Source organism: Pyxicephalus adspersus, chromosome 7, assembly GCF_032062135.1.
Source record: "Pyxicephalus adspersus chromosome 7, UCB_Pads_2.0, whole genome shotgun sequence".
NCBI lineage: Eukaryota > Metazoa > Chordata > Amphibia > Anura > Pyxicephalidae > Pyxicephalus > Pyxicephalus adspersus.
In genome coordinates this window covers 7731382-7746312 of record NC_092864.1, presented here as the reverse complement: position 1 = coordinate 7746312, position 14931 = coordinate 7731382, and the positions used below count along the sequence as shown (strand labels likewise).

The 14931-nt window shown below is 45.8% G+C and overlaps 1 protein-coding gene across 1 annotated transcript; it reads right to left on the bottom strand.

The window, feature by feature from the left end:
* Window positions 1-1063: 1063 nt before the first annotated feature.
* On the bottom strand, window positions 1064-12811 carry WDR24 (WD repeat domain 24). The gene is made up of 10 exons (XM_072417374.1): window positions 12658-12811; window positions 10888-11575; window positions 10252-10429; window positions 9305-9977; window positions 8243-8358; window positions 7293-7408; window positions 6161-6265; window positions 5155-5492; window positions 4526-4710; window positions 1064-4359 (listed from the first exon to the last, which is right to left on the bottom strand). Exons 2-10 carry the CDS (start codon window positions 11366-11368, stop codon window positions 4191-4193), a joined length of 2361 nt encoding a protein of 786 aa, XP_072273475.1. The 5' UTR covers window positions 11369-11575; window positions 12658-12811; the 3' UTR covers window positions 1064-4190.
* Between the last annotated feature and the right edge of the window lie 2120 nt (window positions 12812-14931).

Sequence of the window (14931 nt, the reverse complement as noted above, 5' to 3'; positions counted from 1 at the left end):
ACTTCCTTGTATCACTTATTCTTTTTCAGATAGATTGTTTTATTATGTAGCAACAAAGGTGAAAGATAACCGACAATCGTCTGTGACTACCGAGACCATACAAAGTCACTGCACCCTTTATAAAGCCAAAAGGTTGATGAAAAAGCAGTTTCATTCTGATATATGACCACTAGATGGCGACAGAATACCACCGGAGTTACTGTGATGAATTATCCGGCGGCAGTATATGGGTTCTGGTTGCTGTATGTATGTAGCAGGGCAGTGTTGTCCCTGGAAATTGTTTTAGGCTAGGTGGGAAGAAGCTGTAGGCAGGTGGCAGTCCCTGTATTGTGACTTAACCTATCAGTAACCATTTACAATCAGTAGTGGTGCAGCCAGCTAAAAGGGGCTGGGGAGAATACTGCAGGATGGTAGCCCAAATAATTCTTTCCCTACTAAAAGAAAGCTATGACCACTACTTGGCCTAATCCTCTTATTACCAGCACCACCCAAACCTCGCCTCCCAATGAAAACATTTTCTAACAGCAGAGATCCTATAAAATAAAATGGCAGTAAATGCAATTTTTTATGTCGAGATCAGTGAATCTCTTCTTCTACACAGGCACTGAGTGCTCACCAGATTTGAAGGCGTTACTATTGGGCTGCACTCACTGTTCTCCTTGCCGGAGACAAAGCTGCACCTGAAGACCTACAATGCACGAATATCCCTGCTTCTGCTCTATTCATTCTGTGGATTCTTCTTCCACCTCTCCTAATGCTTTGTCTTTAATAACCCCCATCAATTAGATATTCAGTTGGAAGAAGCAAAATATACAGAGAAACAACGCAAATCATGGTATGTCAAGTCATGAATGGGGGAAAGATCGGCTGCACAGAAATCCCTGTCGATACCATTGACCACCGTTGTTCTACAGCACAGGTCCTCTTGAAACTTTACAGATATCAGAGAATCCAGCTAGATTCTAGCACAGTCACAGCCTTTATATACAGAGACCTTTACACCAACCACAGCAGTTTATTGGCTTCCCCAATCTTCTCATTCCCACAAATGACAATACAGCCGTTTAGTTTACATGTTTAATGTGTAAAACTATATACACGCACTATACATACATGTTAACACATGGAGGCTGGAGGGCAACAGGCAGCACCTGAGGAGTTTGTTACAAAAGGGCCGTAGGGGCAGCCCGTAATAAATACAAAGTAGAAAACATTGCTTTGTCCATGAGCATAATGCCTTCATGGGCTCGGCCTTAAAGTACAAAAGCCGAGCTAGCTGGAGGTATTGGTAGATAAAAATGTACACAATCAGAACCTGGGTGTCTTGCTGCATTAAACAAGGAAAACACAAAATAATAGAAAAGGGTTAAAACTACAGGTCCAAAAATGACATAAAATGCAGTCTGTTTGTTCTGCATCCCCTCCCCACTGAAAAATCAGGGACCTCAAATTCTTTTATATTGTAGTTGACATGAATGACAGTAGAGGCTCCTTTTGCAAGATTGTAATTGCATTGAAAGGAGGGCTTTAATCTCACGTTGAAAAATCCACAATCAGCCAGGTGGGTACTGTAGAAAGGGACAGGCGATGTCCCTTCAGGAAATTCAATCTTACCGGTCTGATCACCGCCCAGCAGTCATATTTTGCCATGCACATGTCAGCATTAGTTGCATGTCCTGGGAATAATGAACTGCCATGCGCCTGTGCAGGAGTTATGTCATCCCAGCACGGCCAATCGGAATGGCTGAAGATCGGAAATAGGAAGATGGTGACACCCTGCGATGAAACGCAGACAACGTGGGTTCAGTTTTTCAATGCCACAGAATGCTAAGAGGTTGAGGAAAGAAGTCTTGTAGGCCGCAACTGCACCGCAAATCAACTGTGGTTTGTCCTTACAGTGGGGACAGATCACACTGCTGGGGGCGATTATAAAAACTGTTATCTATGTGAAATAAACCCTTTTATTCTATAACAAAAAAAGTGTTGTGTGGAGTAAGTCTTCAATTTCTTTAGCTCCTAAAATCAATTTAAAACCTGTCTGCCATGTGATTGTACTGCAGAATGAACAAGGTTATCACCCATATACAAAAAAACAGATCTGGCTGGGATAAAAAAATGGTAAAGAAGAACTCAGAAACAAAAAATGCTGATAGACTACATTATGTGTTATGTTTGGTTTTCCTTATAAGTACCAACCTAATAAAGAAAAATGTCTTTGGTGCTGAGGTTAGAAAGAAAAAGTTAGTTAAGGAACAGGTAAAATTGCAAAAAATATTTTTTAACCTACCTTATCTGATATATTTGGCTGAGTATGCCCCCTATGGGGTCCTATAAGGGACATTTATTTTACATACCCTGCCCCCTATGGGGTCCTATATGGGCCATTTATGTAATTTACCATGTCCCCTATGGAAACCTATATGGGCCATTTACATCATGTACCCCCCCTATGGGATCCTACATGGGTAATTTATGTCATATAGCCTGGCCCCAATGGGAACTTACATGGGCCATTTATGTCACATACCCTGCCCCCAATCTGATCCTATATGGGCCATTTATGTCACATAGCCTGCCCACCAATGGGGTCCTACATGGGCCATTTATGTCCCATACCTTCCGCCCTATGGGGTCCTAAACAAGCCATTTACATCACGTATCTTGGTGTTCGGTCCTATCCCTAATCCTTTGATTCCTCTACAATATTTTATAGAAAGGGGTCATATACTGCATCTGACACCGGCGCTCTGATTGTACATCTCAAGGTGAACATTACATTGGTCACATATTAACCCGATGTTAAGAGGGTCCCTTCATCAATGCGAGGCCCCTAACACACCGGCTTGATATGATAAATTCAGTGACGTTTCTGCGTTGAAAGCGTCAGATCTAGGTCGAAGCCATGGTGACTTCCCAAGCTACTATAAAGTAAAAACCAAGCTCTGTCTTCATACACATGGCAAGGAGTGCAGCACGGACCTATGGTGCTATACAACCTGTATATGACTGCAAGAGGACTTGGAGATAATGAAAATAGAATCTTCAATTTCAGTGCAGAAGGAATTAAACTAAGGAACTCATTTATATCAGCTGTATAGTTCTATGCATAGCAGAGTCTCATGGAGATGTAAAGGGACGCTGACCTGTCCTAAGCAATGCCTAAAGGTAGCAGTGCTTAGGTGAAGGGGTCTTGTAGTGTCAGAAGGGAGCTTCGTCAGCCTTCTGATCAATCGCTGATCGCCAGGCCCTGGCTGTACAAAGTGTGACAAGTTCAATATGGACTCAACAAATATCGCAAACCTATACAAGAGCCATGTGACTCTTGGTATGCTTTGTATATTTCATATCCAGATCTGTGCAGTGACCAAATGTGAAAGTTCGTCTATGTGGAGGAGTTTCCTGTGACAAAGAGCAACCAGTGCTGCTTATATGTTGTGCAGGTGACTTGTCTTATATCTGACCCCCTCGTGTGGTTTTCTGCAGGCTCAGGCATTTTTTTAAACCGATTGTGAAGAAGCTGTAGGTGGGTGGCAGCCTCAGTATTGTGACACAACTCTTCAGTAACCACTCAAAAACAGCCGGGTGGTTACTGAAAAGTGCAGGGTGGTGTGCCCAGCTAAAAGGGACTGGGGAGAATACGGAGGCTGCTTGTATTGCAACCAGGGTTCTTCCTAATGCTGCTGTCAGGAATTGTGATTTGATTTTCCACCTTTCCTGACCACCAACATAACGAGATCTACACTGACTTGTGGCTAGTAAAGAATATATTTCAGGGGACTATTTTTTGTAGTACTTTGGGTTCAGCTTTACAGCCCACACCCTCCAGCCTACCTAGGAGTGTTCTGGTATTTATTAGTGGAATGAAAAGAGGTGGGGCTTACAAAAGTAATAAACCTTTGCATTTTCCTGGTCTAAACATGACACATTTGTACAGCCAGAGCTTTGGATCACAAGGGCCTCACAAGGACAATTTTTACTCTGCAGACCAATACAGCACCACAGGCAGCAGTGAGTACCTAAGCACTGTTATTTAAGCCTGTTTTCAATAATTACAGGTTCACTTTTATAAGGTAACAAGCATTGTATGTGGCACGGATTCTCACAATAAAAGGGGCAGTGAACTATATCCTGCGTTGTGGTGTACTCACACAGAGGACGCTGCATATCATCTATGTACATATATACAATGTTCAGCTGTATTCACAGGGATGCCCGCACCCGGCAGGGCAGTGGGAGTTTGTCTGCATCCAGTTCATGATGTGTTGGAGATGTCCGCCGTGTCCGCAGCCCTGGCACCAGACAAACAAACCTTTCACTACGTGGTGGCACACCGCCCACATGCTTGCACACTGTCGACACCTGGTGGGGATAGGAAAACAATGATTTAGGTCGCGTATCATTAGGTTTAAAAGAAACTATGCCAATGCGGACGTAATTCTGAAAATGCTATTTATCATGCCCACCCCCTTGATACATTCACATGCAGCTTTTGTACATGACCCTGCTAATCCTTTGCAATCCTCACCGGTCGCAGATCCAGCCCTTGTTGCTCATGGGTCTCTTGCAGTTGCTGCAGTTGATGTGCAGGGTGGTGGAGGCCTGGTTTAGGCAGTTAATGGCACTGCAGGTGCTCAGTTTGATGACTTGGTTGGACACGTTCCACAGCTTGAATCGCTGTAATAGGTCGATGTAGGAAGTAAACCAGTGCTCCTATAGAGATAAAGACACCTTTAGAGTACCTGAAATCAACCGATGAGGAGTTCCAAAATGATTATGGACAGAAGTAAATCTTAGGCTAGATACACGTCAGATGATTCTTGTCTGATAATCTTCTCAGGGCTGATATCAGACGAGAATCTGGCGTTTGTACAGCGCTCGTCGTTCATGGATCTGACTATCAATCGTAATGGAAGTGAAGGGGAGAAAGCGCAGCGGAGTGCCCTCCCCTCTACATAGAACAAAACAGTGATGTATGTTCAACACTCTTTCATGCAGTGTTCAGTCTTTTGTTGTTGGAAATAATCATGAAAGATCCTTTCCAACAACAATTATTGAACGTGTGTATGTAGACTAAGTCTGACAATCCTTTCCTTCTGTTGTAAATCGATAAAAAAATAATAATAATAAATCACAACGATTGCATTGTTTCCTCACCTGCGTCTGCTCATCAATCTCCTTTCGGATCCGGTCTCCTAGCACAATGAGGACAGAGGCCGCCATCTGAACGTCACCCTGCTGGGCATAGAAGCACAACATGTCGCGGACGGTGGGGTTGAAGAAGTCAGTGGGGAGGCGGTTCTCATACAGCGCGTGAGAGATAGAAATGAGAGAGAAAGACTCCACCGGAGTGAGAGACACGGTCTCGGCTTCGTTTCCGCTCACATGGGGAGAGTCGGCTTTATCCTGTAAGTGGTCCAAGGCTGAGGGGTTGTCTGTGATTTCATGACGAAGCGGGAAGGCCTCCTGGGGAAGGACGTACTCCTGCTCCTCCGCTGCACACAACACAAGAGATGTTACTTGTTACATCGAGGACCAAATACAAAACACGCTGGGTATCAATTTGTGTCATAAAGGGATCTGACAGACTTCTGCTAACTTACGGGACATTTTTTTTTCGTTTCAAGGCAGCAGAATTACAGGTCAGCCAGCCTTGACCCTAGCTTGCCCTGAAGAAAACATATACACAATACTATTGGCAAGTGCTTAAAGCCCTTGACTAAAAGAAAGTGCACTCACCCACTATGGAGAGTAAGCACTTGCCATCAGGGTTACTTAGATTTGGGCTGCCTTGTAGCTGTGACGTGATTCATCCATGTGAATCGGGGCTTAGTGTAAATATAAACCACTTCCATCACAGCTTCCCAAGTGAGGGAAATCCCAATAAATGTTCATTCCTGGATTAAAGGTTACATAGTTAGTCAGGTTGAAAAAAGACTAGGGAACCACAAGGGAAATAAACATATCCCAGATATAAAATTTGCTCCAACAGAGGAAAAAATTCCTTCCCGATTCTATGAGGCAATCGGATGTTCCCTGGATCAACAGAAGATTCTTGCTCACAAGAGAACCCAAAGTTTAGGATTTTCCAATCACTTTCCATCCCATTGGTTACCAAAATCAGGTGAATTTTCCATGCGGGGACATGTGTCACGAGACTTACGATGGGGATGGTCATGGTCAACCATATACAGCTCATCCTCGTCTCCCTCCACATCTCCGAGCAGATAGTCGGCAGGAACATCGCTGCCCTCTGTCTCCTCATTCTCTGCCAACAAAAGAAGCAAAATGACCAACAAGTGAAGATTACATATTATTATTAATAAACAGGATTTATATAGTGCCAACATATTAGGCAGCGCTGTACAATGAATTGGGGTTTCAAATGACAGACAGTGATACAGGAGGGGGAGAGGACCCTGTCCTAAAAAGCTTACAATGTGAGAGGTCGGGAAAGTATCACAGAATAGGAGAGGTATAAAATAATAGAAATTAATAGCGAGCCCTTTAAAACTTTTTAAGATAGCCATTAATACACAATAGTGAACATGTGACTGAATTAAGAACAAAAAAATGAATAAAAGAGTCAAAGTAAGCTTAGTAGTCATCACCGACATGTGACCGGAAAAACTTTTAACAATTATTATTGCCAGGATGTGGCAGTGTAATCCTGTGATCAGTATGTGAGGTAAGAAGAACAGCTCTCTACTCGCAGCCTATAGGCGATGTCTCTGTGGCGACAACGTCCCCGGGGTAAAAGTATTGCCCTTTCATTAGATAAATGAGGGGCTGTTCTATAAGCCTTAAAAATAAATAAAATAATTACCCAGGTATAGTACAGAGCACATGTGATTTGAATGACAGTCTGAGTCTGCTTGGGGCTGCTGATGTCAAATCCAAGATGGCAGCACCCAAGGCAGTGCCAGGTCTGACCAATATCAATAATTAAAGGTCATTTAGAATCATTTTATGGAACAATTGTTGCATGATAAAAACGAGACCATGATAAAAGCGAGACCAATGTGTCTTGTTTGCTGAATTTGGGTATTGTCAGTCACAATACAAAACAAATTTGGGGTTCTTTTCCCTTAACGTAAACCCCCTCCAGTGTTTAACCCACAAATTGTTTTAAGCTGGATGGGAAGAAGCTGTAGGTGGGTGGCAGCCCCTGTATTGTGACCCAACTCATCAGCAACCAGCCTAAAAACAGCATGGGGGATACTAAAAAGTGCCATGTGGTGCACCCAGGTAGAATGGAATGGGGAGAACACTGTTAGGTCTCAGTCTCTCCTTACCGTCATTATTAATGGTTGCCGAGTCCATTAGAATACTGTCGGCTCGGCTGTCTCCTTTGCTGTGTTCCATTCTTGCTTCATTGCCCATCCCAGCCGGCATCTCCTTTAAGTTGAAGCTGATGAAAAAGAGAGCCAGTTACAGAGAGAAAGGCAAAAAAAAGCAAAAAATAAATCATAAACCCAAAAACTAAAGTCTCATATAACCTAATAAGTTGATACAACTTTCTACAATTATGTTTATATTTTTCAGCCAACACTTTTATTTAAAAAACAGCTAGTGGTCCTGCCATAAAGGTTCGTACATAGGCACTTCTTGTTATGGGGTGACAATATTCCAGTTCTTGCCCTTCCACATGCTCTCCTAAGGGTAGGATCAGACCTACTTCTGAATTGCGTGAACCTGCAGAGCTCCTGCAACTGGCACCTTGCTCAAGCCGCTCAAACACTCAGGATTGGTTCTTAAAGAACCTGCTGCTTATTGGACAGCTGGTGGATGAGAGTGGTACTAGTAATGCTCAATGCCCCCCCCTATTCATTCTCCACAGAGCTGCCACTATACAGCTTCTACCAATAAACATCAATTCCTGGCACGAAGAAGAGGAAAAAGCAATCTCACTGCTAGTGTGAACCCAGCCTAATGGAGGACTATACGCAGCTGGGTCCATTGTAGTGTTCTCCCCAGCCCCTTTTAGCTGGTTGCACCTCCTGGCACTTTTCAGTTACCACCCGGCTGTTTTTAGGTGGTTACAGAAAATTTAGATCACAATACAGGGGCCTAGCTTAACAAAAATTTCTGGGGAGAATACTGCCATAGTCTACTGTGATTTCTGAAACATGTATCCACATAGGAAGTGGTTGCAGAAGATTTACCCAAGGATGGAAAAAGTGAAAACAATACACATATCGCTTTATGAAATGAATCAATATCACGCGTGTGTCTAAAAACTCACCTGTTGAGGAGCGGCAAGGCGTTTCCACTTTTTCCCAAGCTGTGGTTCAGATTAGCGGGTGGCACTGTGCCCTGGCTACAGTAAATAATCCTCAGCATCGTCCAGGTCTGAGCAACCTAGAAGTACAGGACAGTGAGAACATTGCCACTTACTGGATCCATACAAAGAGATATCCAAGGCCTAGACATAGGAAGCATGAATAATAAAAGGGTAGGATGGGTTAGAGAGGGCAGGAGTGAGGGGGCAATATTTGCTCAGAGATTAACTGTAGGCCTAACTCCAGGAACTGAAACAACTACCCATTCAGTGGGGCAATCCCTGCATTTTAAAGGTAAATGATCACTTAGGCCTAGGTGGGTGAAAAAAGTTATTTTACTCATATTATGCCCTCCTTCCTGCAGGCTCCTTCTCCTCAAGAACAACCCCAACCCCCAAGGCTCATCTCTATGCTGCTCTGTCCTACACTCACAGGCACTAATATGATTCCAGAAGTCATGGATTGTAAATAAGGACACTCGGGGCCCACCTGCAACCTAGAGGTCAGATGGGAGAGAAGTGCACCACAGTGTTTCCCCCCAGCTCCTTTTAGCTGGGCGCACCGCCCAGCACTTTTCAGTAACCAGCCGGCTGTTTTTAGGTGTTGGGTCAAAATACAGGGGCCACTACCCGCCTACAGCTTCTTCCCACCCAGCTTAAAAAGTTCTGGGGTAAAATGCTGTCATGTGACCAGTCCCATGCAGCCTCATTCCCAAGCTGCTCTGTGACGTACATGATCCCAATAGTCACTGATTGTAAATACAGACACCCTGGACCCACCTGCAACCCAGAGGTCAGATGGGAGAGTAGTGCAGGAGTCGGAGGAACAAGATAAATAAAAAATTTCTTGTTCCATCTTCCTAGGTCCAAAGGGGCATTGATCCCTTTCACTGCAAATGTGGCCCTGAAATTCGGCGTTCAGTTGCTTGTGTATTTTAAGAAATGTTTTTAAAAATTCAGTTTTTAGGATTGCAAAAAGTACTGAATCTTTGTCTCATATATGACTATCACCCCTTTAAAGCTCACCTGCCACCGGTTTAGTTCTCTGGCCACCTTGGCGTTGTGATCGCACAGTTCAGACAGCGGTCGCCCGGCCAAGACGTATCGTTCGGCCGTGGCCACAAACCAGCCCATCTCTCCTCCATCCGCCTCAAAAACACTTAACCCGCTGGATATGTTCTCGAACTGCTCCATGGGGTCCGGCTTCCTCAGGAAGAAGATGGGGTGTCGCCGGTCGTATGGCTTCCTGTTGGAGTCATTAGACGAGGATGTTGAAGACATGAGGCTCTCCTTGGCGGCAAAGGCCAGATCTCCAAAGAGGCCGTAGCAGAGGCCTTCAGGATTGGCACGGTCTATGGGCCTCTTGGCGTCTTTGAAGATGTGCTGGTACAACGTGCTGTCCTTGGAGCCCGAGAGCAGAAAGTAAGGGTCGTGGCAGTGTCTCCATATGATTCCCGTTGTCACGTCCTTGTGCTCCTCAAAGGTGGCAAAGGGGATGAAGGGTCGCCTAACGTCCCAAACGTATATGTTATGGTCCACCATCATGGAGCATGTCCCTATATGGTATTTCCGCTCAGGCCGCCATTTTACCCGCGCCACCGAAGCGATGGTCTGAACACAGTAGATCTCCTTGGCGCGATTCGTGTTCATGTCCCACACTTTTACCATTTTGTCACGGCCACCAGTTGCTAACCAACCTCTGGGGGGAAATAAAAAAGGAACCAAGTTACCATTTATAAGAATATAGCGAAGTACAAATGGAACATGTTCCTGAAGCCACTGAAGGCTTGCCCCCCTAGGAGCCACCAAAAGCTTCCCCCCTCAATGGGAGCCACCCATGGTTTCCCAACCTTCTCTGTCTCTCTGACCAGTCACCAGGACAGGAAGTGAAGAGAAAAAAAAAAAAAAGTTTCACACCACAATATTCATAATAAGAATTAGTCTGTAGGTTGGCCCTCCACCTGGGTACTCACCTGTCCTCGGGGTGCCAGTCGCAGCAGAAGACAGGTCCATTATGAGCGGTAAACATGCGCTCAAAGCGGTCGGGCCTGCGGATATCCCAAAGCTGTACGTTCCCATTCTCAAAAGTGGCCGCAAAGGTGAAATAATCTCGGATGCTGAACTGCACATCTCTCACACTCTCAGACTGACCTAGAAAAGAACGATCTGGTCAGCCATGCTGGAATGTAGGGGCCCTTTAAATGGGACCTATAGACATAAAGTGTATCTAAAATCAAGACAATGTATTGCTGCAAACAACTATATTGTGTTTTTGTTCAACATTTATTATACAAATTAAATGTACAAACCCACAGTTTCAAAATGTTATTGAAAACTAGGTAGAAGAAGTATAAGAAACTTTAACATGTAAAAAGGGGAAAAGGATTGAAAAATGATTTTATTTTTTTTCCTCCTTTAAATAAATGTTTTAAAAATAACACCCTGTGAATGAATTTATTCACATTTGTTGGCATGTAAAAAAAGGTATCTTGCTTTATATTCGAATATATATATATATATAAAAATGTTTTTCTCTCTCTCTCAGGAGCAGCTGTTGGGTGATAACAGGAAAAAGATATATTCATACCTAAGATGTAGCCGTGCCGTACCTGAGAAGGTGCTGACGGAGTCCTTTTTACGAAGGTCGAAGCATTTCATGTAGCCATCTTGGGATCCGCTGAGCAGCATGTAAACCTCGGTGGGGTGAAAGCAAACTTTATTTACCGTCCTCTTATGTTCTGTGAACAGCTGGTCCTGTTTGTTCCTAGAGGGCTTTCCCAGGTTCCAGGTGACCACCACGCCATTGGTGGCCGCCGTAGCCAATAGGTTTTCGTCCATCTGGTGCCAAACCACGTCAGCGCAGCTAAAATTAAGAGAGGGTTTCCGGCCCACTCGCAGGTTCAACTTCTCGGCAAAGTGATCCTCTTCCATGGAGTAGATCTTGAAGATGTTGCGTCCGGCGACCACCACCTGGGCGGCATCCCGGCACACGCTTATGGCGTTGGCTGGGGCGTCCAAGTGGCAGAACATGGTGCGGCCCGTCACGTTGTTACTGCCCAGGGCTGTGGTGACTCTCGCCATTTTTTCCATGGTGGGGCCCCGGGCGGAGGCGCCCTTCCACACCCCGCTGAGGGTCTCCACTAGAGCGGTTCTATTGAACGATACAGAGGAAGACAGAAGGGATTCGCATCCCTTGGGACGGGGCCTAAGGGTTTTGGCGCACGAGACGCCGCTCCAGCCAATCGGCTCGAAGATTCAGAAACCCTCCACAGATTTCACCACACTCAACAGTCAAACCTGGGAGACAAAACTAGGATTAAACACTGCAATGGAAGCAGACGTTAGATTCAATAAAGTGGACCTGTGATTGCCTTTATCATGCCATATACACAAATGCCCTCCAGTCCCCCTTTGTCAAATCTGCCCTCCGGACTCCCCTTCATTCCTGCACCGCTATCCTCTCCTGGACTGAAATTCCTCCCTCTGATTTCCCTGCATACTGTGAGCTTCTCACAGTGTACACTAGAACCTGCAGCAATTAGATAGAGCCCGCCTCTTTTCCTGGCTGAAGGATGGCCTGCAGCATATAACCCCTCCTACTATTCTGGCCCCACCCCTTTCATTCCCTGACAATTACAGGAGCTCAGTAGCACATGTGGGCGTTAACATGCAAATACAGACTGCCTGGGAACACCCACTCCTTCAGACTGCCCATTAAGGCACTTTATTATTTGCATAACTTCTCCCAAGGCCCCACCCACTGCCTACATCATAGCAGAAGAGGTTTTAAGCTGTGATATTTATGAATGACATTAGCATGTTATTGAGGGGAGGTAAAATAAAAGCCCATTAGGCACCACCGTTCTGTTCCTGCCATGTTTATATTACATTAGCGGTCCAGGTCTGACAGCTCGACCCAATCAAATCTCAACCAATCATATCTCACAATTGTAAATACTGCTCGCCATAACATGCACCATGCCAATGATGCATTTCCCAGGAGAATTGGAAGCGAAGTGATCTGATTGGTTGTGTGATGGTGCCTTCAGTCACTGGGCAGCCAATGATAGGGGGATGCAGAATTTATCACCAGTCAGTTATTATGGCCACACAGGACCAGACCCCAGAAATACAGAGCCCAGGGGAAGTCTTATGGGTACACACAACATGGTGAACTCTGCTGGCCAGGCTCTCCACACCTATACAACGTCTACATGCTCCTGAGTACCCCAGCCTGCCAGTAAACACAGCCATTACGATTCCAACTATCTAAACCCTGCAGGAAAGGAAGCAACACACATAGCCCTACACGCTCCGCAGCCCCGCCAATACCAAACCCGCTGCGGGTGTCCGTCACCTCTCTCACCCGCATAACTCACCCTCCTGACCTGACACCGCTCTGCTATTATTTGTTCCGTCACACTATTCAGTCCGACCGCGGCAATTCCACGGAGAGCAAGAGTTCCGGGCTTAGCGGCGTTCCGCCTGGTCATGTGACCTATCACACCGTTGCTATAGCAGCTGAGAAGAGGAGATGAGGGCCGGTTGTGTGTAGGGGGAGGTTGTTGTTATGCATGTAATACTGTCATTTATGTTCATATATAATTATATGGAGTTGTTATGTCAGTCACAGGCATTGTAGGATAACGTGTGTGAATCTATTGTAAAGTTCAGCTCGCGCATAGGCGAAACCAAGTCAAAATATGTAGGGGGGGTGTTCTGAGAGAAGCCTAGAAATAACGACCATTTCTTTTATTTATTATATGTGCTATGTCTTGTTTCTTAGGGTCTTTTCCATAGTCTCGTAACAATCTCTCTATCCATGGGTCTTCATGATAAAAAAAAAAAAACGCCTCCCCCACCCGAGCAGCTCAATGGTTTGAGCCAAAGGGGCGTGTCCTTGACGCTCTGAGCTCTCAAGAAGTCAGCTAATATACCATGGCCGTCATTAAGCCCTGGAAAAGCCCATTAACCTGGAGAAAGGCTTTGTTCAGACAGAAAAATATGGAGGTTGCTTTCTCTGGGTTCCTGGAAGCATTTGAGACAATATGGGTGTTTTTTACATAATGTATGCCTATTTTGAATCCATATACATGGCATCAATGTATTAGAAACACACTGTTTTGTTCTTCATTGGCTGTTTACTGAAGTAGATGGGTGGTTCTGGAACAGAAAAGGGAATTGGCGACAGCGCTGAGAGGCAGAGGAGAGTTCACATTTTTTTTCATTTATCTACAGGGTGAAAATCGGGCACCAAAGAAGAAGTGAAGCTGGAATAAACAGGACAGCTCGGGGTCAATGTGGGCAGCAATGCATGCTGGGATGGCCCCGTACGCCATGTGTATGACTAATATACAGGAGCAGTCTGTACAGCGGCCGTCTCTCTAATATGAGAGACAGATGGAGGTGAGTGGGATGGCACAGACAGCAGCTGGTATCTGTGTGTAGACACATCGGTGGTACATGCCGTACCCAGAGACAACAGACTGGAGGGAAACATCGAGGAAAAGCACCTCATCCCACACTCCTCTATTGTATGTTGTCTTATCAGAGCCTTTTGTGGATTCAGAATGAATAAAAAAACAGCTTCTGTCTGTGCTGCCCTGCTCTGTACTTCGTGGGAGCTTGGTGTGGGTCCCAGAAATGGGCACAGTGGGGGTACAGACCTGGGAACTTGGAGCAGAGGAGGTGGGAGCCCTTAATAATGGGCATAGCGAGGGGTCAGACCTGGGAACAGAGACGGAGGAAGTGCAGATTAGGTAGGAGACCCTAAAAAATGGGCACAGCAGGTGCAAAGACCTAGGAACTCAGGGAGCGATGGTGAACGGCTCTCATAATGGGCACAACAGGGGTACAGACCTAGGAACTCCGCCCAGGGAAGGTGGACGCCCTCATGCAGAGAAGGTGAGGGTTCCTAGAAATGGGCACAACAGGTACAACACTAGATATCAGGGAGGGTGGGCACCCCTGGGAACTTGGTGTAGAGCAGGTGGCACAGCAGGGGTACAGCCCCAGGAACTCTTTGTGGTAGCTGGTGGGAGCTCCGCATAATGGGTACAGCAGGGCGCCCTTAATATTGAGTACAGTAAAGGTTCAGACCCAGAAACTCAAGGCAGGAAAAGTGGGCGCCTCTCATATTGGGTACAGCAGGTATACAGCCCTAGGAACTGAGCCCAGGGAAGGTGGGTGCCTTTAATAATGGGCACAGCAGGTATACAGAGCTGGGGTCTGTGGCACAGCAGGGGTTCAGCCCAGAGAAGGCAAGGGTTCCAGGGGAGTGCAGAAAAAGTGGGAGCCCCTAAAAATGGGCCCAGAAGGTGTAAAGACCCAGGAACTCAAGAGGGCATGGTGGTAGCCCCTCATATTGGGCACAGCAGGTGCACAGAACAGGAAACTCAGCGGAGGGTAGGTGGGGGCCCTTCCTAATGGGCACAGACTTGGGAACTCATGCAGAGAATGTGGGGGCCCCTAGAAATGGGCTACAGGGGTACAGCTCCAGGATCTCAGCCTAGAGAAAGTGGGCGCCCTTAATAAAGGGAACAGCAAAGGTTCAGGGGTGTGCAGGAAAGGTGGGAGCCCCTAAAAATGGGCAAAACAGTGGTGCAGCTCCAGAAACTCAGGGCAGGGATGGTGGATGCCCTTTATAATGGGCC